The 27,983-nt window shown below is 44.1% G+C and overlaps 1 protein-coding gene across 1 annotated transcript in view; it reads right to left on the bottom strand.

The window, feature by feature from the left end:
* The window catches only part of TMEFF2 (transmembrane protein with EGF like and two follistatin like domains 2), a 131,133-nt gene extending 104,324 nt beyond the window's left edge, over window positions 1–26,809 (bottom strand). The window contains exons 1-4 of the mRNA XM_086465609.1: window positions 26,626–26,809; window positions 25,068–25,177; window positions 18,847–18,976; window positions 15,961–15,987 (exon numbers count right to left, since the gene is read on the bottom strand). Of these exons, the coding sequence (XP_086321735.1) occupies window positions 15,961–15,987; window positions 18,847–18,976; window positions 25,068–25,177; window positions 26,626–26,809 (451 nt within the window). The remainder of the gene's footprint in view (window positions 1–15,960; window positions 15,988–18,846; window positions 18,977–25,067; window positions 25,178–26,625) is intronic.
* Between the last annotated feature and the right edge of the window lie 1,174 nt (window positions 26,810–27,983).

The raw sequence follows: 27,983 nt of genomic DNA, 5'->3' as shown, positions 1-27,983 counted from the left end.
TCTAGCATAGAAGCGCTTCCCTAAAATGACATGTATCTTTCACAAGGGAGTCGAAGTTGAAAGGAGCAGAGAGGGGCAAAGAGAATAAGGGCCAGCACAGGGAAAGGTCCTCCATGTCCTGAAGGGTCTTGTGTTCAGCTTTCAGAATCCCAGAAAAGAGGACATCCAGGGAAATAGGTTTCATTCCAGCAAAGGGACCACTATTAAGCTCATTACCATATCGCCAAACCCCAGCATTTAGGCTTATTCACAGCTGATTCTCACATACAAACACATTTTTTTATGAGACTATTCATGTCCAAATTTACACTCCCATCTCATTGCACAAGCCAAGCATTCATTGGTAGGTTTTAGCAAGCAATTTCCCACAAGGATAGCTCAAAGATGAAGCTTCTTTCACCTTCTTCAGAAACAGCTGCTCCTGGCTATCACCAGTGACACGATTTGGAAATACATTGACCCCAGGGTTTGATTCATGATGAATATGCACATAGGAACATAAAAATTGTGGTCATGCATTTATGCACAATAACAAACACAAAATATGCATTAGGATCCCTTGTAATGCTCATACCTACAAAAGGTTAAATAGCCCTAGGTGACAGAGAGCTATTTAAATGGACCTTTTTATAATGGCAAACAACAATGCATTCTGGTTACCTTCTGACATGGCTTACTTCCAGTCAGCATTAAGGAGAATTACTACCTGATTTTAATACATCTTGGTTCAGTTTCATGCAGGCTTATTGTCTTCTAATTATCAACACAACAATTTGATCCGCATCCAGATTAAGGCATTGCCCTGACTTCTAACACCAGAGCAATGCTTGTGGCGGTGTGCGGATTTCTCAAGCAGTAAGCAGTTTGCTGTTGTCTCACATCCCCAAGGCACAAATAAGCAGATGCTGCATTAAAGCTTGTTTTACAAAACTGCTTCAGTTGTGATATACATTTTTAATATAATACACTGAGTGCAGTGAAAACTGCCAGGGCCAGTAAACTCATACAAATCCATTACCAAGACCAGCTTCTCAATTAAGTCTAGCTGAAGACTAGGTGTAGTTGAAAAGAATTGTCCAGAAGCAGCTGAAACGAGTGAAAAGTGTGATTGTATTTGCCACACATGAGCACGGCTTAGTTTACCATTTCAGTTTTCTGAACATCAGCTGGGATTGTTTCTCATCAAGCAAAAGCTTCACTGACCTTTTACTTCTTTTCGTCACACAGACACTGTGGTTGGCTTGAAAGCTTATTTTTTTTATAATTCTGAGCGTATAAGCAGAGGCACAGCTTTTCATACCCAGAATGGGTTCTGCGTAGGAGACATTAGTAGCCAAATGTTTTGGAGCACCCACTGATGTGCTTTCGTTCACGGGTAGGTTTAAAGGATCAAAAATTACATCTGGTTTTGAAAGACAAGCCAAAGGAGAAAGCAACATTTTCACTCTCTTTGGCTTATTTGCATTTCTTACCTACACTTTTCTCACTCAATTGACATTGTCAGCTGCAGGATGACAACTGAAGAATACCTCTAGAGTGCTCTGTAACTAATCCTCTACAATGCCTGTAAACTGTATAGTGAATTGATGATTACAACAGGAGCTCTTAAAAAGCACAAATTTCACCCTATCTTCAAACAGAGGGGAATCTTTGTTGAGCACTTTGAAGAAACTGAAGCTAGCAGAGGATTATTATTCTAAATGTAATTGTTTAAAGACAACACAATGTAAAATACACCAAAAATTAATCTGGCCAGCAGCAGACTAAGGTTTACACAAAAGCATCTGCTGGCTGCCTCTGGTAAAACTTTACATTTGTCTTGACGGTTTTTATGGCTGCTGCTAAGAGCCACGTTACAGCAGCGTCATGCATCAGCTTACCTCAAAGGAAGAGAAGTTCTGTAACACAACCTTCTCTGCTACCATTTCACAACTGCTGTCTTTTATGAAGCCCTCTGGCACTAAATCTTTCCAGACAATAACAGTGCAACCACAGCAAGGGGGATGAGTTAATGAAAGAGCTTTCCCTCCCTCACTACTGTTTTTTTTTTTTTTTCTTCTGTGCTTCACTGTATTCCTTCACTGCCTCTCTTGGATGTATCCAGCACACACACCTGAGCAATGTTCCCAAAGGCTGATCACTATGCCAGGGTGCTCTGTGATGTCTTCTCCCTCTCTTCTCCATGTCCATACATGATCATGACAGTATGCTTACTTTTGTCTCCACAAGATGATGGCACCTTCATCACCACTTTCCCCCCCCCCCCATGAGAGGTAACGAAGATGAAGGCTGCTGGAACTTTCAACATGTTTATAAACTCAGCTGAGACATCAAGCTGAACCCATCTATCCCCTTATGAATGACACTAAAAGTGACACTAAGTCCTAAAAAATGCGAAGAATTTTCATTGCCTGCCCACTCTGAGACACTGCCATTTGACAAGCAACATGACTAAACGACTTCTCTGTGCCATTAATTAAGACTGGAATTTGCAGAGATTTACACGGTGACACCTGTATCATACATGCTAGCACTTACTACCACTGTACAAGTAGCTGGGCACTAATTTAACCTGACCTTAGCAACTTGTGCAATCTGACAGCTCCCCAAGCAGTTCACCTGCTGTCAGATCAGAGTCTGCTGAAGATCTTATGTTCCCAGTACATCTCTTCAAATTAATAACATTTCAGCAGTTAGTTCTACAATGCCATTAAACACAGAAACAGCAGAGATGACTTTCTGAGGCCCTGATCCTGAAGGCAGAGCACTTTGACAGGAAGACAGAAAATGTGGATTATATGCCTCACCACCATGTATCACTTAAGACAAACGGGGGTGCATATTCCTAATTACATAGATTGCACAAGTAATCCCTTCAAGAAAGAAGAGACTTATGAAATGTTTCATGAAATAGGACAAAAGATTGTTTGTGCCACCATTTTTCCTGCCACTTGCAGCTGTTCAATTCTTTTCGTAAGACAAAGAAAAATCTCTCATTCCCATGAATCAAGTTGGAAAGGGATGAAGTAGGAAGAACTAAAGACAAAGACAGGAAAATATGATGAAGTAGGATGGTGAATTTCCAGGCTACTATGTGTAGAGGTTTCTTTCCATTTGTTTACCTTTGAACCTTCTTGTGTTCTAGGTTTACAATTGTTTTCAAACACCTATAATGCTCTAGAAAATCACTTTAAGTATTGTTCCAATAAATTCCAAAAATTACTGACAGATTTTCTCAGCATCACTTTCAAGTTAAGGGTACGTTTTTGTCTGCCCTGGCACTGGCTTGAGACCATAACAAAACGTAGATTATTCTCAATCTAGTTGACCTCTGTAAAACAGGCTTAGCTTAACACAACTGCCTAACTGCCCAGTGAAATCAAGATCTCTTAACCAACAAATGTTGCAGCAGAGGAGCTGAGATGGAAAGGAGGTACTTAAACCTGAGGTAGAGGGTAGACAGATAGGCTCAAAGAAAACAGAAAAATCCTATTGAAGACTGCCCAGCACTAGCTCATACCTGTTAAAACTGCTGTTTTCAAGTAGTAAGAACGAATGTCTTCAAACCAAAACCTTTCACTTCATATGTACTATTGTCAACTCAAAACCGGCTCACAGTATTGTTTTCAAATGAAAAAAAGAATCCAAGAAAATCCTCCTGAAAAATATAAGGAAAGTTCCAGTGCAAAAGAACCTGTTATTCAGCTAAAAACACGCAGAAAAGAGTACTTTACAGCAGAGGAGCTACAGCATGCTGTGGCTTTCCAACAAGAATCTGTAAGTAACACCAATAGGTTCAGATACAGATTTACTCTACTGCTTAGAAGAGCTCCTCTCTGTGTAAAATGACCCCTTTTAAAAAAAAAAAAAAAAATTATTGCTGCTGCCTATAGGTACTTCTTAGGCATTCGCCACCCTCACCTTTAGGAGAATGCTGAAGTGTTGAGATCGAGGGCCTCAGATTTGATCCACCCCACAGAATACAGCCTGTTAGAGTATATCATGTGAATGGTAGATGAAAAAAAAAAAAATTAAAAAAAAAATCAAAGGAAAATGCCCAAGCACATTTTTTGCAGGACCCATAGCACAGACAAGTTGAGAGCTTCCCCTGCTGGGAACCCTGTCTGGCCCAGCCACCACTGCCACAGCAAGGCGACAGTCACCAGCACCAGGGCAGCAGCGGAAAAACTCCAGGTGGAAACCAGAAAGAGCTCCAACAGCAGGGATGGAGCCAAGCTTGGCACAGCCCCGGCACCCGAGATCTCACGGTTTGACCTCGTAACTCAATGAGCACCCTCAGCTCCTTTTAGGAAATGTAAGCGGTCAGAAAGCAGCTATGGGCAGTACTGGAGGGAGCTGGGTCAGAAGGCGTTGTGCTTGGGCAGGTGTCAGCTAGCCTTTTCACTGCTGTTGTTTAGGTAGAAGCTCGCAGCCCAATTACCGCACATGGACAGCTCAGCCAGGCCATCTTTGCCACAAGCTGTGCTGTCACCAAGTCACCTGCTAAGCCTCTCCAGTGCTGCCTGCAGAGGCTTCCAAGAGCAATCCTCCTGCTGGCTTTTAAAGGTCCCCTTCTGCTGCCTCTGCGACACCCGTGTGGATGGCGTGCCCTGCCCCTGAAGTCCTGAGCCACTGAGCTGAGCTTTCATCGTCAGCACAGATACTCAGGTGCATCACCACCAATCCTGGCAGATCAGGTCATAGGAAGAGCAACAGGACACCAAGGAGGGGGGCCACAGCCCCACTGAAGCTCCTTGCACAAATGGGGCAGGGAACCTGCTCATACGCCCTGACATGCCATGCTTTGGGGCTGTGTGGCCAGCTGAGAGGGGACAGCACTGCCAAGCCATGCAGTAGACAGCTGAAGGCGGGAACCAGGTGACAGTACCTTATACTCACTGTAGGAAAGCTCACAGTTTAGTAAATACTCAAATTCCATAAGTCTTGGGGATTGTTATGCAAGGGCAGGGGAGTGCCAAGGAAGAAAGAAAACACTAACAAAAACTTTTAAAAATGTTTGAGAAAACCTGTGCTGAAATCTCCTTAGACATGTATCCATGACTAAGCATGAGAATTAAATTGCTGCTGCTGTACAGAGGGTGCTGCTTGCTGGTCACGATCTAAAAGCACTGATGCAGCAATAAGCACAGCTTAATTGCTGAGAAGCTTACATATTAGTAGCAGAATTTTCGGTCAGAAACATGTGAAAGCCTGTAGGCTTTGGAGCAGTAAAATAGAATTGGGGCCGTATGGTGGCAGAACAAAGTCTGCTGAAGAGTGTTGTATTTTCTGCCTTTGATAGGGACTTTCCAGAGCTGTCAGCTGAGCTGCAGAATTAGAAACCTGACATTGCAGCAGTCAGTTTTTAGATTTCAAGCTGTTCAAATTACTTGTCTCCAGGGAGGAATATCTAACATGGAGGAATCAATAACAAAACAGGTAAAGATGCCAGTGTACAGGGGCAGCCACCCCAACACCATGCCCCAGACAGCCAGGCAAATCTACTGAAAAGGAGTTGTGGGAGAGGATGACAGAAAAACTTGCCCCCTCTTTGAATCAATACAAGAGAGATGCTATAGACTATTCACTACATTTGTGAGATTGCAACTTGATTATATTTGATTCCACGTTACAGATTGATCTTCCATACGCCCTCAGTTCACACTATTCTAGTGCTCCAAGTCACTTGCTGAAGAGATTATAAAAGAGCCTATTTCATCATATGCATTCACCTCTGAATGCATTACAAGTGACATTGCTTAATTTTAGCCAATCTGAACAGCTAATTAGATGTCAACAGATTCAAAAATTGTACACACAGGACAACTCATTTTTCAAAAGGCCACTAATCTAAACAAACCTGAGTCCATCAATTTACTTCAACATTTGTCTAAATGAATTACAGCATAGACTTGTCCTGCATTGGTCTTGATTCATATAGCTTGCTCCCTCCTCTTTTGATGAAAATCCCAGGCACTATACAAAAGAATAAGTTACTTGTTTATCAAGGCTCTATTATAAGATGAAGGTGTTTTTCTGTCTGAATCTAGTGGACGACGTGTATGAGCCAAAGCAATTACAGCCTACTCTGGTATCTTCTCTCTCACCTCCCAAACCCATCACATACACTAATACATCAAAGCCAGGGAGAATCTTTGTAATAACAATCAGATTATATTTTATCACGATCAATATGGGTTCTGACTTCAGAGCTCTTTGGGTGTGATCCTCCCCTCTGCTCTCTCCCACGTACACCAGGAGAAATGAGAAGAAAAGGATCCTGGACAGATCCTCCAGAGATGAAGTGATCCTCTTTCTCCTCAGGACCCCCTCCAAGCACCAGCTGGGGGTAGACCAGTAATTACACCAGGAATCAGAGCAGCACTGCAGGACAGAAAGAAGCCCAACAGGGCCTGTCATAACTCAGATGAGATCGGGAGCTGGTGAAGTTATCCAGTGCCAGACAACATAAAGAATTCTTAGGATGAAATGCAGCGTAGTGTGGCCTATTTTTAAATACAGAACAATTAGCAGAGCATTATGCATGAGGTTTTCCACTTGCTACTAAAGCACACATCTCTTCCATTACCTGCATAAGTAAATGTACACAATGAGATGGGAGAGGGCAGAGAGAAACAAAACTTGTGTGGATTTTGAAATGAACAAACATATCCACATACTCAATTCCTTTCTGGACTGCTTAATATAGAAATCTTGTTGAACAAAATAGGCTAAACTCATCTTATTTCATGTGTAAACTAACTTATGGTACCTAGAATTAAGGGTCCACTGAGCATCTGTTGTGACCTCACACATGACAGAGGCCCCAGATTTTCAAATCCATCCTTGTCTGAGCAAAGCAATCTAGACATCCAACTGTCAAAACCTCAAGTGATGCTGCGTTCTACATAACTTTTAATCACTTTTATGTGCTATTGCCTTTATTTACAAACAAGCATCTAGATTTTACTCTGAGTTTGTCTAGCTTTAATCGCCAGCCTGGCACCTCATTAGACCTCTGTCTGTCAGCATGAAGAGCCCTGCTGCCCATTTGTGTTCCCCACACTGGTACTTAGGGTCATGACCTATGCACCCCTTTCCTTTCCTTTGACAAAGCTAAGGGCATCAAAGATTTTATGGCAAAGCTGGCTTGCCAGCCACTGCCCTTGGTTGTGCACAGCCTTCTCCCCTGCTTCTCAGTACCTTTGGAGATGTAGGCACCACCTCCAGTAAAGGTGGAGGTAACTGGACATCCTTACCCCTGCTTAAGAGTCTGCTTCTTAAATACACTCAGATAACAGTGGCCCTTTAGTCCTCCGTTTTTGCAGAAAACTCTCACAATGAGCCCACCAACTACAAAGACTCCCACTTTCTTTGTAGCATCACTGTTTCCAGAGGTGTTTCCCCACCTCACTCTTGTGGTTTCCTGTCTTTGTTCTAGGGTTGTGGCTTTACATTTGGCCATGGCCACATCAGAAGGCCTGCTCTTGTATCAGTGTACCGAGTAAATTAGATTGGGTTGCATCAGTGAACTGTTCGTTTCTTAATTCCTCAGTTATATCTGCTGAGAACTTGATCAATGAGGAAAGTATATGCCCACCTAGGTCACTGCTAAAACAAACAAATAAATAAATAACATAAGACTGATCCCTGTGTTGTCCATCTAACAATGGTAAATCCACTTATAATTACATCGTGAAAGGCAGTTTTTACTCCACTAATTGTGTACCACATTAATTTTGCATGATTCTTGTTCCTTAATCATAGTGCCATGTAGTGGCATGCCAAATACTTCACTGACATCCACGTACACTACATCAATATTGTTGTCTTTATCAAGCAAACTTGCAGCTTCATAAATAACATTTCAATTAGTTGACAAAATCTATTACATCAGCCCATATTGCTCAGCATTAGTTCTCATTCATTTCTTTATTAAGCAGCTGCGGGTCTGTATGTCTTGCTTCACCTCAATCAATGTCAGATTGACAGGTCTATAAATATCTGGATATTTTTCCCCTACTCTTTTTAATAGCCATACACCTACCTTCTCTCAGACCTTCAGAACTTTCCCATGTTCTCAGACTTATCAGAAACCAACATTAAAGTCCTTTAACTAGCTCTCTTTGAAGTCCTGCCTGCAAGACATTTGGGGCTGCTGAGGTAAAAAGGGTCCTGCTTCAGTAGCTGCTTTTTTAGGCACCATCATTATCTAACCCCTATGCAGCTAGAACAAATGAGATCAATAATTCCAAGGCATTAAAAAAAATAATGTGAAATATCATGGAAGAGTTTTGACCTCTTCTTCCCTGAATTATGACATTTTCAAGACGTAATTTGGCATTCTCACTATTGTTGAACATTTTGGGCTTCTATTCAAGTATTCTCCTGAGCAACAAGGACTAAAACCATTTTATGTGTTTGTTTTAAATGAAAAACTATGCATCTTCTGTAACACTATTTAAAGACCTGGGTTGAAAGACTTGTAGCAATATCTTAAGAACTGGTAGATCTGTACCATAAAATTTTAACTTCTCTGGATTTGATTATGATTTGTTCTGAATTCTTGGGCTTGCACGACACTCATTAAACTTGTCCTGTATGTACATTTACATAAAGTAGGTGGCAATCTCCAGTTTGCTAAGTGTCTGGGAATCAGTCATGCCCTTCCTGAAGATAAGACTCCCACTGACTTCAAAGACAGGAGGCAAAATTTCTGGTTTTATTTCCCAATCTCGGAAAGGAAAGAAAGCCTCTTCGAGAAAAGGGAATTTAAACATCGAGTGCAGAATATATTAAATTTGCCAGATGCAGCTGAGGTCTAAAATGTAAGAGTTAAAGAAAAGTGAGTACATGAACCTTGAGAGAGACTTGGCAGTTTTCATCCCATTTGTTCTTTCTAACAAAGTCCTATGTCATGCCAAAAACAGTTCAAAGCAAGCGCATAGTTAATCAGCTTCTTCAATCACTAAACCACAGAATATATAACCAAGAGATGCACAAGGATCTGAAGTAGTTCTGGTCACTCCAAGGCTACCTCAGGCCCCACTTTGCAAGATATCCATATTCAAAAGAAAACCTTAAAGTCAATGGCATTTAGGCATGTGATAAAATTTAAGCATGTCCTTGAATGCATGATCTTACCCCATGAAGTAAGCTGCTCGTAGTAAGAGTGACAGAGCCACTTGAAAGCTTGAGAAGCATTTTTCTTTCTTATGGAAGAACTCTGTGCACAGGAAAGCAAAACGGTGGGCTAGATTCACCTCTCACTGTCATCACGGCTAATCTCCAGTGACCCCACAGTTGTCACAGGGAAAATTAATCCAGGTTTACAGAGATGTAGCAGACAAATCTAGTCCACTATGTCTTTCTCTTGCTGCGTTTACAATAACGGACCAATAAATATTTGTGATCGGACGTCCCCTTTTTAACCTGTTTGCTGGAGTATCATAGGATTTGTTTGCCAGTTTGATGACTTAGTTATTTGTGGATTTACAGATTGCACATGATTAGACAGCATATTTTGGATTTTTTACTCTGTTTTGATGTGGACAGACAATTTTGACTTTTAAAGCAAAACCAGAGCATTCTCAGTACTTTTTGATGTAGGTGGGCATCTTCCATTCACAGTCTCCTTATGTAACTCTGAACTATTTAAAAGAAGTACTAAAAAGCATAAAGGACTGCATAATTTAGAAAGGAGGCTATGAATGAATGTCATTCCTACTTCTCGTCTATGAAAATCTGTGGATCTTTATGGCATCTTCTCTTCATTTTCTTTGGTTTGCATGAATGGCTGAAAATGGGCCACAAATCATTCACTATGGGTCATCTCTTCCCCACAGTATTTCTCAGTATTGATGGTCTGCTTGATGGGACCTGGGCATTCACATCAAGAACACAGAAAGAATTTGGCCTATTAATAAGAAAGCAAGGGCAGGAATAAAATGCATCACTTTCCATTGAATTTTTGCATTCTAACTTCAGAAGCAGCAGAAGCATTAGCAGAACCCAATCAACTAAATACAAAATCAGTATCTCCCAGAGGGGTACTTTATACATAACCCTGGAGAACTCCAAGTTCACAGGAGCTGTGGGGATTTGCTAGAACAGCTCAGTCAGGCAGGGTTGATTAGCTCAGTACTTAGCTCACATGAGGGCCTGAGAGGAATCCAAAAGCTGGTATTCTCGTCATTCCCATACCTTCCTAAGATTTCCAAAACCACTAATGCATCCTACCCAGCACAAAACGCCCACAGCAGGGGCTTAGAAGTTCTGCACTTGCCAATGCCCAAGTGCTTCTCATCTAGTCAACAAAAAGTCAGGAACTTCATCCTTTCCTAATTTTTAAAGGCCAAGAAGAGACATTAACTGGCTTTTCCTGACCTAACTCTTATATAGGTCAGATGTGCATCAGCCCTGAACTAGAAGTCATGTAATCATGTTAGGACAGTGAAGAGCCTGAGCTAATAAACCCAGCCTTTCAAAGAGGTTATTGGTTTGGGCTCAGTGCCATGCTGAGGTTAACAAGGTAAAAACCTGTTTAACAAAGGAGACTTATATTTGACCATCCACAGTCAGGTCAATCATTTAAGATTTAAACATTCCCTCCAGAGGTATTTACCCAGTCAGTGCACGTTGCTTACAGTTGATTCTGTACCTTCTGATGCTGCTTTAAATTATAGTTCCCAAATTAAATTAGAGTTGAAGAAGCCTTCCTATTGCCTTACTGGAGTTGATGATAGCACATGGCGTCAGCAGATACTCTAAATTCATATGACGGAAGCCTGTATCACCCACTACACCCAGGCAGAGAAAGGACAGGATCTATAGTGCAAAATATAAATCCTCTTTCTTTCAGAGGTTAAACTAGAACACCCCCAGTATTGAAAACATGTGTGTGTGTATGTGTCTATCAGCATTGCATTTTATACACTGCTTCATTCAAACCACTATACATGCCAGGTTTTACAGTCTATTTTGGCTCAGGTGTTATTGCTAGGACAGTGTTTACAGCAATATTCATTGTGTTCTGCATAGCCCAGTCCATCAATCAACCTTGTAATAAAGCAGAAAGAGAAATTGGCGGATAAGCAGCAGAGCTGCTGAACTCAAGTTAGTCATACAAAACCAGCATGGAGACAAGTACAAATGCAATTGGTTCAAAGTAGCCATTTGCCTGTTGATTAAAGAAAAAAAGAGAAAAAAGAAAAAGGATACATGTGCTGCATTACAGTCTGCCTTAAAAAATAATTTAGGCTTCAAATTAGACTTCAAAGTGCTAATTTTTTCCTCCCTATTTTCTCTGGGTTAGTGTTTCAAGATTACTGCTGCTCCATACGGATTTATAACATGTATGTGTTTACTCACATATTTCTAAGCCAACAGGAAAGGCAGACCAGAATTCCAAATCTATCATTAAATCTACATATTGGCACCTACAAAGAGCTGCAGAAGTTTCATTTTTCTGGATAAGATTGAGTGGGTAAATTGAAAGAACGAACAAACAAACAAGCCAGCCAGCTACCCTCATCCTTAAAATACACACACAAAATGAGAGAGATAGACAGAGGTGGGAAAGATGATGGTTTGTAAGGTTGCTGATTTCCAGGTTTATCTAACAAATTAGGAATAAATTTAAGAACAGTATAATCTCCAGTTCTTTCTGGATTACATGTGGGTCTGCTGACAAACAGCGTGGTTCAAAAGATACAACACTGGTTTGGCTCTAAAGCAGCATGAGTTATTCCCAATTCAGCCGCTGAAGTGTGATGCAACTTCCGGCCTTTGCCCAACTTGGATATCCAGACTCTGCTTCACAGATTTTATTCTCTCCCTCACTGTAAAGACGTGCCTCACAGTATCAGGGTGTACCACAATGGAGTCCTAATCTTATTATAAGTGCCTCTAGATGCTACTGTAAAATAAACAGTGAAAATGATATTGATGAATTATGACTTGTTTTTTTCATCCTGCTTTAGTCTAGATCATCAAGAATTAACGTAAAAATCAAACTAGGATAAGATTTGTATACCCAGAGGCCCCACACAATTCCCACTGAAGTCAGTAGGACTTGAATGGAAATTGAATGAGCTTTGAAACTAATTCAACATAGGTGCTTATGCACTGCCATGCTGAGGATTGCAGAAACACCTAGTGCAATAGGCTCCCACAGTAAATCCATCAAACTATGGATGCAAGCCAATCAACAGAGTTAAGAACTCAGGTAATGCCAGGAGGGGAAAGTAGCTTTCAATGTAAAAAAGAAACCTAGGAGAGATATTCTTAGCACGTTAAGAGCTATAATGAAATACTGCATCTTGAGTTTGTCGTTGTTTGAAGGAAGCTAGGAAACGAGCAAGAATTCATTATAAAGCTGCTCAAGACCAAAACATGAATCATTGGGTTCTAAAAAAACCCAGTTGTCTAGAAAACGGCATAGATGAAAATGAATGGAATCTCTTTAAATTACTCTCTGTATAAACTGTTTCACATTCATTCTTTCTGCCATTGATTAGCATCTTTCTGGGATACGGGTTTTTAAATAATTCCACACCATACTCCCAGCTTCTGCAATCAAAACAGAAACGGCTCTTGATTCTGCATTTTTAGTGTTCATTTACAGGGAAAAATGCCTTCTGCAGTAAGAAACTTGAACACTTACTGTTCTTATCCATTTACTGGATATACCCAAGAGTGCATGCTTGAAGGATCAGTAATCAAACGAGATTAAGATTTCCCCATCACTTTACAAATAAGGGGACTTTGGTATGCTATTGCTGCATAAAGAAGGATTAAATCACCTCTGGAAAGCCCTCAAGGGACCTCTCTGATCCCAGCATCCCTGATAGAAAAGCAGAACCCCCCAAATCCTAAACAATAAACTGAGAAGACTTCTCTGCAAACCCAACTAAGAAACATACAGAAGGGAAATGTGGCAGACAAAACATGGCCTCTGCCTATCCTGTTCCTGCTCTGTTCAGTTTCCTGAGAAAACGAGGCTTGTGCGACCACACAGTGTGTTTCCGTATGTCTGTCCATTGCACCAACACCTTTCCAGCAATTTCTGAACCCCTAACCAATTATATTTTCATGTGATGACCTCCACTGAGGGAGAAGCAGTACTGAGAGCTGAACTGGTGTCAGTCATGGGGGAAACCACCTCAAAGCAAGAAACCTGCCATGTTCCAAGAACCAGAAAAAACACAGTGTCTTTTACCTGTTCACAATTTGAATTAATTTCCTATTTGTACCTTATCAGACCAAAGAAATCCAACCATGAGACACAACTCTGTTGAAAAGCTAGTTCCCTCATCTCACAGCTTGATGAGTGATATACAAAAAACACTAAGGGAACTGATAAGAATAATATGGAGGGGCTCTGGTAAGAAGCAAATTCCTTTTCTCCCTACAAGCGTTGAGAGGTAGAGACTCCTGCTCCTAAGGACAGTCCTCAGCAATTCAGACTGAAGGATCAGCTCTTATAGGGGCCTTCAAGTAGAAGTCCATCCACTTTTTGTTGTTTTAACCAGAGCCTCCTAATCTGTGCCCAGGAAGCACTGCTCAACCTGTCCGTCCCCAGGGCTCCCAGCCTGGGTCTCCCTGCCTACAAGGAACCTCCCAAAGACACATCATAACAGCTGCACAAACTTGAACCTTGGCAGAAAGTCTGCCAGCTCTGAAAAACACAACATACACAGATGCAACATAGAGCAAACAACAATCCTGAAGTGTTGTGCCAGTCTGTGTCCTGCCAGCACTCCAATGGCAACAAGAAACGGGACCTATAAGCAAGAGAATGGCTCTTCCTAAGGGCTCCCAGCATCCAAGCTATCTCAGGTACCTTGCTGTAGACATGCTCAGCACCTCCGACACCTACAGCATCCAGGACAGCCCCATTCCACTGATTTAGGCAGAGGTATGGCCAGCTGGGAGGATCCCTATGGCTGTAGTTTTGCAAAAAATGATGCTTCATTGGTCAGCAGTTTGGTAACCAAGACTGCTTGAAGATGCGTAAGAAAGAAAAACTTTCATAAAAACAGAAAACACACAAGACTGCCTAAGACCTCAGGCTTCTCATAGAAAAACATCCCACTCATGATTGTTGGAGTGGATTTTACAAGACTTACTGTGATGACATCTAAAATTTATTACAGCTTTTACAACAAAACCGTGTCTAGTAAATAGTGATGCAGTGACAACATTTACTGGGCTGGATTTAGCTTCTTAGGGCGCATAAATATACCTTTGTACTTTAAGAACAGCCATAGCTGCCTCCTAAATCTTGAATAATACAAGGCAGCTTTTTAGACCTTTAAACACATACACCAGCTTCGCTTTGTCTCCCTCACAAATCTGCTTCCTTACTATCTGCCCAGTCAGTCCCCAAGGTCCTGTTCTGCTCGTCTTTTGTCAACCTTAGCTTTTAGAATGAAACTGCTTGGAAATCATGCTTTTAAATTCCTATGTTTTTCGAGTATGGAATTCATTACTTTTAGAAAGTGACCAAATTTGTTTCCCCACCTTCCCAGTTATAAAACAAACTGGAAATCTTATCTGTTTTCCTTGGTACATACATGAAGAATTTTGTGCAACTTCATTTGAAAACTGATTTATTGACCATATGCATGAAAACCTTATCAAAAATAGAAATTAAATTGTAGATTTCTGTTAAGCGCTGAATAAGAAATTTCTTTGGTGCAACACTTTAGTAAAATAGGAATAGCTGGACAAAACTTTTAAAAATGAATAGTAGAATTTTAGGTTGTGGGTTTTGGGGAGCCAGATATGAAGCATGTTAAAGCACTCTGATTTCTGGAAAGCAGCCCGAGTCCAATATGAGAAAATTGAGTCCCTTGCAAGTGCCTCATGCTCATGTTGACTTCATAGGTGAAAGTAATACTTAACCTACACATTGCACCCTCCAACATACTGGTTACCAAACTACATGAGGACTAGGTGATACTTTGCCAAATAATGGGACTGTATTTGAAAAACCTGAATCCAGCCAGGACCAGCCATAAAACTGGGTAAGAGCCCAGACCTGCTGTCTGTGTCTTATGCAGAAAGCTGGCTCAGCTCCTGGTGGCTGCCCCAGCGGCATCCCAGCCTGATGCTGACCTTGCTGTTCCCCTGCCACAGGGCTTCTAGAGCTCACTCAAGGAGCTTGGGCAGAAATGAGAGTAACTCTTAAGGACAATCTTCCATAGCCACTCAAACTAGCCCTGGCCCTCCCAGCCCCATCACGCAAGTAGCTCCCAAAAGTCACGCTCCCTGCCCTAAGGCAGGGCACTACCCAGACCCAACACTTATACTTCCAAGAATGATTGGTCACAAACCCTAGAACCAGTGTTAAACAAGCAAACCGATAAACGATTGCATCTAAGAAATAAAAAAACCCAACCCCCAACTTAAATGCAAGTTTGCCTACATTTTACAGTATCTTCTGTACGCAGCAAAGGGTCTGGACTATTTCCACATTCATTTTTGCTGCTGCTGTTCTTGTTAAAACCCATCGTTCTTTCCTTGCGACATTTCTTCGTGTCTTTGAAAGAATGCTCTCTGTAACCACAAAATATTTGGCTTGAATGCTCCAGTGAGGAGGAGCCAAGGGTTTGGCTCATGTTTTAAAAACAAAAGAAATATTACCCTAAACATAAAACAAATGAGTGCAACTGTCCCAGTAGATGGAGATAGAGCTCCTAGCACACACTATGAATAATTCCAAGTCCTATTAGAAGTAACACAGCTTTCTGAATTTCCCTAGAAAACAGCATGTCATTACTAGGTTCCAGTTTGACTAAAATGCAAAATAGCTCTTTTTTTTTTTAGGGAAAATGCTAAACAAAAGACAGTATGTAGTGTAACAACTAAAGTGCAAAGCATAACCTCTTACAATCTGAAATTGTGAAAGACAATTGTATACACATAAGGACAGAGATATTAAAAGGTGGCTCTTACCTCCATCCCCAGATCCTGAGCCGGCATCTGAGAAAAGAACAGAAAGAAATTTATATTCCTGTGCTCCATGATGTCCTGTAAGCATGCAAAGCAAGATTGTTCAGTTAAGTGTATTACAGTGTACCTACATTTGATGTCATCCCTGGGTAAATTATAGAGATCTAATCTGAACGTAGCTCACTCAAGCCATCTTTCTCATGTCTCAACTCTTTTTCTTTAAAGTCTCTATATCAGACTAAAATAACGTAAGCCCTGGAGTGCTGTAATGTCCTTGTAAGCCTCTGCATCATTTTGTTGTACTGAACTGATAAAGCTTTGTTCCCAACAGTTGTGCAAAGTTACTTCACTTGGCCACTACTAAACCCTCACCATCAAAAGAGATTTTTTTAAACCCATTTGTTTGAGGCCAGATCAATTGGAAATTCATGTCATTATCTTTACAAAACAGTGACATCTCATAACTAGTTGGAATAAACCATTGAAATTGTTATTATTCAGAGTCTTTAGATAAATGATTAAAACGCCATTTTTCTTGATGTTGTTGCTGAGTTCCAAAATTGAGTGGTTTATCTTCACTTTTCCTCTGCTCAATGTTTTGTTGGTTGGAATGACAAGGGTCACAAATTTAGAAAGTGCAACATCACAAAATTGCCAAGCCCGGAACTTCGTTAGGAAACTTTCTAAGCAAGGCAAAGCACAGAAATGCACACATATGTAGGGTTACAAAAATAATCCATAAGAGGAACTTCTTTTGTGGGGAAGAGAGGGAGGTTGTCATCCCATCCTCCCCCTTAGTGAAGAGGTTATCCATTTATCAGAACTAAGATTAACAGAAAGAGTTTGGAAAGGCTGCTTTGGGATTCAATTACCCTATGAACTGTTAGATCTAATTTACTGACAGCAAGGTCTGCTGGATCTGAACTGGCTTGTACATGCCATCATTGCTCAAAATTAAAAAAAGGAAAACCTTTATTTAAATAAACCTGTCATAAGAATGGCTTAAAATGGCAGATTTACATAGCAAGACAGCATAGGACAGAGGCAAAAGGGGGCTAGAAAAGAGAAGAAAAAATGATGTTTTTCCCAGTGACCATCTCCTGCATTTTCCTGATCTGATCTTCTGTCCCAATGCTCTTTCCCAAATGAGTTACTGAGGAAAGAAAGGTGTCTTCAACCCAAGGCCCCCATGGCTCTGGGAAGCAGAGGTGTGCCAGGTCTCCCCAGCACAGAGAAAGAAAACACCTGCTGTTTCCTGCCTCCTGCAAGGTACCGTATTCTCTGGCTCTTTGGAGGAAAAGGACCTGGTGTCTCTCTTCCTGCCCCTGCCCTTCGATGCCCAGATCCCTGACAGTCATGGCCAGGAGGGCTGCTTGCTGCCGGACTTCGCATCAGCCCAGATCTCTGCTGCGGGCCCTGAGCACCCTCTCTCTGCCTCATCTCACAGGGAAAACCTGAGGTACATAACTGCTCCCCTCTCTGCTGAGCCTCCTCCTTGGGAGAAAGCAAAAGAGACCAAATGATCAAGACTTCAGGAAAGTTCTTTTTTTTCCTTCTCTGTTTCTGAAGTGCACAATGTATTTCAGAGAGAATGCTTCCAACACAGCCATTGCCAGTAGGCAAGCAAGTTTAAGAAAAGATGTAGCAATGCACTAAAATTATCCCTTTAATCAAAAAGTTTGAACAAAAAAAAAAGACCAGTTATTGTGCTGAGAGAATTTACTAAGTTGAACAAATCCAACACCACAATAGACTTTGTCAGCCTGAGCTCCATTTAATACCAATTTACAGACAAAAAAATGGCAGTATTTGGTTTTTTCCTCTTGAAAACTGTCAGGTAACAGCTTCAGAGAAGAACATTTACAGGGAAAGAAGTTTTATTTTCTCTCAGGTGTATGAAAAACAAAATTACAGCACTGCAAAAAGTTTGTCTAATGCACCTTTTATTGACTCCTCCATCCTCAGCCAAGAAAAAATTCTGCTTGAAGTTTAAAGAACTCTCTCAAGAACTAAGACTTACTCCTCCTGCTCTTTTCAAGTTAACTTCACTGCCCACCTCTAACAGATACTGAGCACCAAAGAAAAACATCAAGAAACACACATAAGCAACTCAGTTTTACTGACTCATTTTGCTCATTCACCATTCTAGCCGTTTCACAAAAGCAGAGATACAAATAGCTCCTAATGCTCAGAGCTAAGCAAGGATGTCTCAAGTGCCAGTCAGTTTTCACATACACTCTTAATAAATTCTTCCAACTCCAGAAGAAAACCCTGTTGCACAGACTTGTTCATTAAGTGTGTTTTGGGCCATATCTTCAGCTGGTATAAATTGGCAGGGCTCATTACAACCAGTGGTCTGTTGAATCATACCAGCTGGGAACCTGGCCCTACATGCCTAAGGAAAAACCAAAGAAAATGGATTGCAGGCAATAATGCTCCCGTTCTATCTCTCCAGATTATGGGGAGGTTTGTGGTAATCCAGATGCCCATTTATCAGACATCTGCGCATTTAATCTGCTCCCAGTTACATGTTGTAACAGCTCAGAAGTGTACACAGCTCATAAGATGATCAGCACCACAAGATACATATTACAAAAAGAAATCAACTTCTGTGCTGCACTCTTCAAAACAGTGTCAAAGGTATACTGTATCATAGACTGTGAGCCTATACTGAGGTAGTTATTTAAAAGCGAAGGATGGCAGCAAATTCTCATGCCTAAGACCACAAAGAATTAACCCATAATGAACTGAAAGCAGGGATTCAAATAGCTTTTGCCATGCACAGGTTATTTTATTGAGGAGCATGGCAAGGTCCACAGGCAGCCTGGAGGTTATTTTATTGAGGAGCATGGCAAGGTCCACAGGCAGCCTGGATTGCGTTGTACCTACCAGTTGCACACGATCCTTCGGACACTAGAAGTATTTCGCTCTGCTGCTTGCAGGCAGCCTGTTTCAAGTAGCATTCATTCTGGTAGGTGTCGCCGTTGGAGCCGCACACAGGCACATAGTCATTGTTACACTGATAGAAATGGACAGAGAGCAGCAATGTTAGTTACACAAGCAGGGTGGCACAGCATCCTTTTGGGTGCCCACCCGCCCCCTTCCAGTGTTAAACCCTGGGGAAACAACCGAGGGGAGACACCGACCCTCCTCCTCCTCTTCACCTTTACAGTCACCAGGGGAGAGGGAGGGGGGATTTTTAAAAAGACAAAAGGCAGAGGAGCATAAACCAGACTTGAAAAGGTTAGGTAAAAGATAATCTGAACAGGCAAAGTGTTCAGTAAGTGCCCCAGAAAGGCCTCTCCCTGTGAGAATGAGGTGGGAGCATTCCTGGAGAAGGAATATGGGCAAGGCAAGCAGCTCCTCGCATCTGCAATAGCAGTTCATGCATTTCCATTGGATGGCTACAGAAAAATTGCAAGGAACAGGCTTGCTTTCCCCTCCTCCTGCACATACACACCCTCACTGCTACAGAGACAGTCATTTGCATACACAGAAGCATCCGCCTGTGTGTGTATAACTCTCTATTTAAGTACTTAGTTATAACTAGAACTGATTGGACAAAGGGAAATTATTTCTGAGACACCTACGATCAAAACCCATCCCTCTTTCTGCAGACACATTTCTGTTCCTGGCGAGCTGCAGCTGGGAAGCTTCACAAAGGTCCAAGCTCTCCCCACGGCGGCCAGCGGGCAGGAGTGGCAGCAATGCAGCCAGAGAGTCGAAGTTATTCACACCGCGCACCCCGCCTTTGGTGCAAACTTCTGCTCAGCTCTGCAAACTATGTGCTTTGTTCCCTCTACCACTGAAAGACAGCTTTGTCCTCTCTTGTTCTTTTTAATAAAAATAATTCCATTTTATATTGAAAATTGGGCAACCTACCGGGTGCAGTTATCGTAAGATAATCACACTCTGAGGCTTAGAAATACTTGGATGTATCCTGTACATGGTAATTATACCAGGGATATGATTATCTCATGATTACCGTGCTCCTGGTATGCCTCATTGTTTAATTATAACAAATGAAATGATTACAATTATTATTTACAAATGCTCACCTCTGCTTAAATCCAAGTAAAAATTAAAAAGAAATCATACTTCCTATTTAGGTGTATTACGCCACAAAGTGTCTGAGGTGTGTTTGTCAGGCACAATGTAAAACACAGAACTGAAATTCCAGGGATATAAACACCAAATACACTTCAAACTGAATAACTACAGAAGTGATTAACACAAACAATTGCATAGATTGCATTAATTGCCAGCCTCCACACAGAGCAGCTGCCAAGAAATTATTCATAGTTGGTCAGAGTGACATTTTGATTGGGCCAAATCAAATGACATTTTCCTTATGCATTGTATTTTCTTAAATCTTCCCAAGCTGCTGCCCACCCCCAGTGCTCCCTTCCTTGGAACAAGAAAGAAAACCAGCAGCCACAACAGTAGAAATCCTCTCCTTCCACTCCTAACAAAGGGCTCCTCCATGCCGAGATTTTAAACAGTTGATTAGAAAGTGTTTCTACACTATTTTCACCATTACGTTCCAAATCTGAGCAATGTTTCAAGTAGAAAATGCCAACTTCATCCAGAAGCTGAACAGCAATTGCTGGAGGCTGATCTGGAATACTTAACCAGGACAATGAACACAATCATACAAATTTTTTAAAGCATGAAGGATCAAATCATGCTTGCTTTAGACATTCTATCTGCTTGTCACCCACAGGACTTTTTGCCGAAGCAATCAATGCAGAATTTGGCCCAAAGTATCCTAACAGGCTCTGTTACATGTAGAAAAAATGTTGGATTCTGTTCCTAAGAAGCACAGTGGCAAACTCTCTGCTGGTTTTGCCCAGAGCAAGAGATGATCTTTTACACTGACTCAGCCGCAAATCTGAAAGGCCAGACGGCTCTACATTAGCAGCATACAGCATCAAGGGTGAAATCCTGATCCACAGAAATGAATGACAGAGCTGCTATGAGCTAGGCTGGAACTTCTTCCAAAGCTTGGCAATTTTAAAATGCATTCGAGAGACACCAGGGCTCCAGGAAGGATTAATTCTCCTGGTAGAAGTTTCCCCCTTTCTCCTGGGGCTCCTGCCACACTCAAGCTTGGCTTCAGCCAACAGAGGTAGAGGGCACTCCATGACAAGGACAGGTGATGCAGCCTTTGCTTTCTCATACTAGTCAAAGTGCTGGTGGAAGATTTATTTCTTCAGCTGCTGCCCGCTCTTCCCACCACTGCCTTTGGACAACTAGTATTCAGACAGAAAAGGCAAGAGCCACAATGAGCAAAAGAAGTGAGATCTTCCAGATAGATCCTGCCTTGGCTTTGAGCTGGGATGGCTCTGAAAGCCACCAGGAAACCATAGTGGAAGTTACACAGGAAAGAAAACAAGACCACTGATGAGACTGTTGTGATGTCAGTCACCAGGTTACTCCTAACCCACCAGAGCTAGGCTCTTGTACTTGACCACGCTGAATCCAGTACTCGCAGCTCTTCACCATCATAAAATACTTCTTGCTAGTACTGGAGAATATTAGACGTTGACTGTCCCTTTCCTCAGTCTAGCGACACATTTTTGGCACTGGTTTAGGCCTCAATAGACCAAGTCCTAGACGTGGGAATGATTCTCCATCCCCCAAGTAAGAGCTTATCAAGCACTCAGGGAAATCCATGTCAAAAATCCCACTAAATCCAGCAGCATATTGCCATGCTGTCCACTTGTCTCTTATACATGAGTGTTTTTAAAATACAGCTGTAGAGCAGAGAAATGACGTATCCAATTCAGCCAAGTATCAGTCAAAGGCTGCCTTCCTCAGCACTAGCAGCCTTGAGTGCCCACTATCACAGCCAGGGACAAACCAGCTTTGCCAGTGTTGAGGTCAGTGCCGGGCATTGAAAGCATAAGGTTTGTTTTCTTAAGAAAATGGTAACTTGTGTAACTCCTCCTCCTGGTAACATTGTTAAAATTTCAACCTCCTCCTACTCCCATGGATTAACTACTCCCAAAATGCCACCTATGTCCTGAACTATTTAAATAGCATGAAAATATATTTCAGAAATATAACATATATAAAGCTGCAAGTTGGCCAGGTGATGTTCTAGCTCCACAAACACTGAAGCTTGTGAGGGATTCAACATGCATGAAAACAGGACTCCTTCCTCACATAAAAAACAGTGACTGTCCACAGTCTTGGTGACTAAAGAGAAAAGACATGAAACATTGATGGAAACCTGGTATATTTTTGGACACATTCATGAAATCTACAAGGGAAAAGAACCCAGGCTGCCAGACTGTGGCTTTGGGCAGATTGAAGCACAGACCCCAGAGAGCCATGTCTCCAACCACATACCTGCTGGCACAGCTCTGAACCTTCTGGTGGACCCGCTGAGTTTGCTCTTTGCAGGGAGGGAAGGGGTGGTCATTTCCCCCATGCTCAGCACCACTGCTGAAGCCAGCACTGGCCCAGTGCCTTCCCTCCCTCCCAACACCAAGGTCTGGGCTTGCCCTGAGCAGGGGACAGGTCTGCATTTACCGATTGAAGTGGGACATGGTGTTTTCCAACGCAACACATGTCTTATTCCAAGGAGTCGGTGAATGGGCTATCATTTTGCAGTAGAGTACAACCAGAGAGCCAAGCAATATGAATCCCTCTCTCAGCACATGCCTGCTGGCTCTCCAGGGATGAAAGCCTAACTCAGGTGTTCCAGAACAGTCCGATCATATTCACCCTTTCAAATAAAAATAAATTAATTTTAACTTCACTTGGACAGATGTGATACACCTGTGATTCTGGTTTGAAAAAACCCAAACCAAGTCTGCAGCAGCCCTGCTCCTCACTTCTGCCTCCCCCAGCTCCTCAAGACACAGGCTGGCCAGCCCAGGACTTTTCAATAGTACGGAGGCAAAATTAGCTTTCCATCCTTGTCTATTCTCTCAAGCTGCAGTTAAAGCCCCTGGCAAATTCTGGAGAAAACATAAAAAGTAATTATAGTGACGAGGAGTCTACTATTGATTTGCTCACTATCACCCCAGAGAGCTGTCACTGAAACGGGGGAGCTGAATTCTGATGGAGGACCCCCTTAGTTGTGACATAAATTACCTGGCTGGCTCTGCCTTACTTGGCCAGCCTCAGACACCACACTGGAAATTAATTTTCTACTCTGGTGGCGTATCTTTTTGGCTTGTCACATTGTCCACTGATGTTACAAGAGAAACTAACATCCCCCCAAGCTCTGTCTGTATCAAAGCTGACGCATTTGACTACAGAAGCCCCTGGCACCGCACCGCCCTTCGCAGCGCCAGCGCAGGATCAGCCACAGGTAATTTGCCCTCCAAGGTCACAGTCAGCCCTGCGGCTCCATGGAGGGCTCAAACGAAGACAAAGAGCTCTGAGTGTCTACAGGGCCTGATCCAAAGGACACTGAAACCAAAGACTACTGCTGATTTCAATCCATCTACTAGTGATCAGGCCCACAATTGCCCTACTCATTTACATATTTATATAATGATTATCTGAATTCCTTAGATCTGTTTCCACTACCCCCTCAGAACTGCTCAACTCAGCGTATACATAGTGTTCACCTCTCAAAGAGGAGACAACACAGCCCAGAGGGGTTCACTTCGCTTTATTTGCCCTGAATCACCAGGGATCAGCATCCTGCCTTGGGAGAACAGCACTCCCAACGCCTCCTTCCCTGCTGAGAGCAGCATCCGAGTTTGCGCCTTCTAGGTTACAAGTCTACCGCTCTATACCAAATGGCAACACCAAACTGGGACCAAAGACAAGACCCAAGCACTCTCTGTGGCTGCTCTAAGTTCCCAGTGCTCAGGGTACACCACCTGCCCTAGCTTACCACCAGGCAATGGGACAAGTCACAGACATTTCACTGCATTACAGATTTTTCTTAGAAAGAGAAAACAGACCAACCCTTAATCACTGCACATGCTGAGCCAAGGCAAATGCTCAAAAGAGCATTCTCACATTGAATTTTTGATTGCATGCAAACTAGAAGTGGAACAAAAAAATCCATGGTCAATATGAATTCTCTCCCAATGTGAGAAACACAAGCATTTCAGCAAACAACTGCCTTGTTCTTGTTAGAAAAAATTCCTTCTTTGTTTTAAATTAAGGAATTTATCACTTGGGTTGTTTCTCCAAGGACACATTTGGCTCTAGAAATATAAACAGTACTTGTCATACTTCAAAGCAAATAGTCTATCAAAGCTCAATAATAAATTAATCATTACAGATGTACACGATCTTGAACTGTGCACTATTTGGCCTGCTTTACTGTAAACACTGAAATCAGTGTTACAAGTTCCACAACTTCACAGATCCACATTAAAATGCAAGAAACTGCAGCGGCCTAAACATACATACAACACGTGCTGGTACATGCTTAAAGCTCCTTTAATTTGTTCAGTTTTTATTCAGGTCATTATGTAAAGCACAGCTGTTTTGTGAGTTGGCTAAAACATATTAAATGGAATCCTTCATAATGAAATGATCTGACTTTGAGAATGTCTGAGATTTAGCTGTAGCTGTAAGAGGGAGAGAGAAGAAATAGAAGGAAAACCCCCCTGCTACTCAGTAATAGCCCCCCCCCCCATATAAAACCTAAAGGAAGTTCATGATTTTGGAACAGAGGGCTTGCTCCTTAATCTGATCAGCTGGGCAGATAAACAGGCAGAAGCATTGTCACTATGCAGCCCTTCCTGAAAATATTGCATAAGCACATTACAGATCCATTTCTTTAACTAGATCAGAACTCTGAATACAATAAGCCATGATCTGTATCAGAAATGAATTTAGAAAGGACTCTAAATCCTTGTTAAAAGGACGGAGATGGAAAAATCAGAAATGCACAACCTGAAACTGCAGACCAGAATGGACATTTAAAGCCACAGCATCTGCATTTTCCCAGAGAAACTTATGTCTTCTTGACACCAGTTGGTTCTCCTGCCAGCTTTCATAGATGCTGCCAGGTTTTCCCTCTAACTTCTCTGCACATAGAGAAATAAATTGCCAAGTGATAGGTTATAAAGGAAGATCCTTGATTTGTATTCTCATTAGTGAATTAGAGAACAAAGTATCAATCTTCTTACCTTGAACTGACAGACACAAGTCACACTGTCTCCAATCCTTAAACACTCCCCATCAAATTTACAGGTATTGGTGTCGCAGAGAAAGAGATCGTTTTCTCTGTCATCGTAACCTCAAATATAAAGAGGAAAAAAAAAAAAAAAAAGATGTCAGCTTTGGTCTGGCAAGAGGAACAATACTGGATGATTGCATTTTAATGCACACAGCACAATAACCTTGTTGACGAAAAGATAAGAGTCCAGATTTTCTTTTGTCCTTCCCTGTCCTCAGTTTTCCACTTCGCCTCTTGTTTCTCCCTCGGTCTCTCTCTTAGTCCTTATTCCCCACTACCTCACACACTTTCTTTCCCCCCCACCATTTCACAGACTCTGCTTCCTCAAAAGTCACCCGGTAATTATGCTATTTCATGGCTCTGGCTTGGAAATATCATCAACTTATCCCCATCCGATCGCAAATCTTTTGGTCAAAAATCCAAACTGGGATTTCTCCAGCCCATGATTCAACAAAGCCCCCGATAATAAAGACAAACAGGCTGTGTGTTTTCCGTGATGGTCTGCCTGATCCCAATGAAGATTGATCACCTCTAAGTTAACAGAAGTGCCAGGTTCCGCAGAAGCTGCTAACTGAACCTAGCTCTTTACCTTCATTTTCTCCAGGAAAAGCGAACAGATCTGACTGAAGATTCAGTTCACGAATACAAGCATGAATTTCAGATTTCGCTAGCTGATTTCCCACTCCAACAGCGTGCAGCAAGGTATTAAATAAAAAAAGCTGTATCAGACTCCAAACCCATTAAGATCTAAATCCATCCATTTTTTTTACAAACATCCGAGTGCTCTTAAGCATATTGCTACATGTTTAAAATGAAGAGCTTACAGTGTGAAAATTACACACACACACCCCCACCCCTCCCGATCTAACGTATTATGTGTGATGCAGAGATTACACCAAAAAACGCTTTTGCCCCCTGGAAGGCTATTACAGTCTAATTTCAGAACTACTTTACACATCGGAGAAGGGTCAGCTGCTGACCTGCATAGGAAACTCGTTATAAAGGTCAGCCCGACTTTAAGGAACAGTCACCGGGTTCCCGGTGTCGCGGTGTCCATACCCCGATTTGCTCTCAATTCCGGGCGCAAACAGCCGTCCGCAGGATGCGCACGCACGGCCCGTCTCCCCGCTCCCCCTCTCCCGCAACCACACGCCGAGCTGCCCCGTTGAAGAGCGGAGTTGCGCTCCGACGGGGCCCGGGAGCCCAGCCGCGGGGAGCCGCCCGCAGCCGCCTCGCTGCGCACCGGCGGAGGGCGCGGCTGCCGCGCCTGGCCCCGCGGAGCAGGGGGCAGCGGGGTGCCCGGAGGCTGCGGCCGCGCCGGGAACGGCGGGGAGCCCCGACGCCCAGGACTTCTTGCCTTCTCTGTTCCCGTGTATTTAGCGGGACGCGGCATCATCCTCTGAAGTTGCTTCCCCGGGCTCGCCCGCGCAACTTTGAGCGCCCGGCGGGGTACGGCGGGTATACCGGGGCGCTTGGCGCGGCCGGGCGCGGGGTACTCCGGTGCTTACCGGAGCAGTTCCAGCCGGTGGGCGTCTGGCAGTCGCTTAAGGAGGTAGGGAAGGCCGCCAGCTTGTCAGGGCGGGCGAGGACGAGCAGCACGGCGGGCAGCAGCAGCCAGCAGCAGCAGTCGCAGAGCGTCCAGCCACCGCCGCCGCCGCACTGCCGGGGCGGGGAGGGCTCCCAGGGCACCATGACTTCCTAACTCAACTCTCCGGCAGCGGCGTGCCCCCCGGGCGGCGCGGCGGGCGGCAGGGACGGGCGGCGGGGCCGCTGGGCATCCCGGGGCCCCGGCCGGCGGCGGGTCAGCGAGCGGCGGCCGAGCGCGGGCGCGACGCTGGGGCGAACGGCGGAGCCCGGCGGGGCGGCGCGGGGGTGCGGGCGGCGGCGGGGCGGGGAACGGCTGCCATAGGGGCCGGGCGGCGGGGAGCGGGGGGAGGGCGCGGAGGGGCCGCCGCCGCGCAGCCGCCGCCGCCGCCGCCTGCCCCGCTCTGCCGCCCGCATCCCTCTGCGCGGGGGAAGCAGCAGGTCCCGGCCCGCCGCGTCACGTGCCGCCGCCGCGCCGCCCCCATTGGCCGAGCGGGATGCGGGGCCCGGCGGGCGGGGCCGGCGGTGCTGCTGCACCCCGCGGCAGCGCCCGGGGCAGGGCCGGGCCGGGCGGGAGAGGAGCCGTGGGCGCCGCTCCCGCGCTCGGCACCCCCAGGCCCGGGGCGACCCCTGCGTCGCGCCGCCGGCTGCGGGCACCACCGACGGGGCGGGGGCCGGACAGCGCCGCGCCGCTCCGCTCCCCTCCGTGCGCGCCCATACATGTGCGCGCCCATACATGTGCGCGCCCATACATGTGCGCGCCCATACATGTGCGCGCCCATACATGTGCGCGCCCATACATGTGCGCGCCCATACATGTGCGCGCCCATACATGTGCGCGCCCATACATGTGCGCGCCCATACATGTGCGCGCATCGCCCCTGGCCGGCGCACACCTGGGTGCAGGCACGCACCTACGTGACCCCCCCATCGCACACACACGCACACACCCGGGCGCTGCTGAAGTTGCTGGCCGCGCACCCGGGTGCCGGTATTTAATCACGCGCGGGTGCGACGTTAGGAAAATGAAACCCCATCACGGCTGCGGGGTCCGGAGCGGGCACACGGCCGCCGAGGTGATGAGGGGAAGAAACGAGCACGGCGGGGAAAGCGGGAGGGAAAGAGAGAGGGAGATCCTGCCCGGCCTCGGCAGGCAGCGGCCATGGGCTTGTCGGGCTGCAGCACCATCCCCGCGACGGAGCCGGAGGAAAAATGCACCATCACGGCAGCACAGAGTGCTGCTTTGCCCCGCGACGCCTAACGCACGCTCGGAGAGCGCGGA

Source organism: Leptosomus discolor, chromosome 5 (genome assembly GCF_034619465.1).
Source record: "Leptosomus discolor isolate bLepDis1 chromosome 5, bLepDis1.hap2, whole genome shotgun sequence".
NCBI classification, from domain to species: Eukaryota; Metazoa; Chordata; class Aves; order Leptosomiformes; family Leptosomidae; genus Leptosomus; species Leptosomus discolor.
This window is presented reverse-complemented; position numbering and strand designations above follow the sequence as displayed.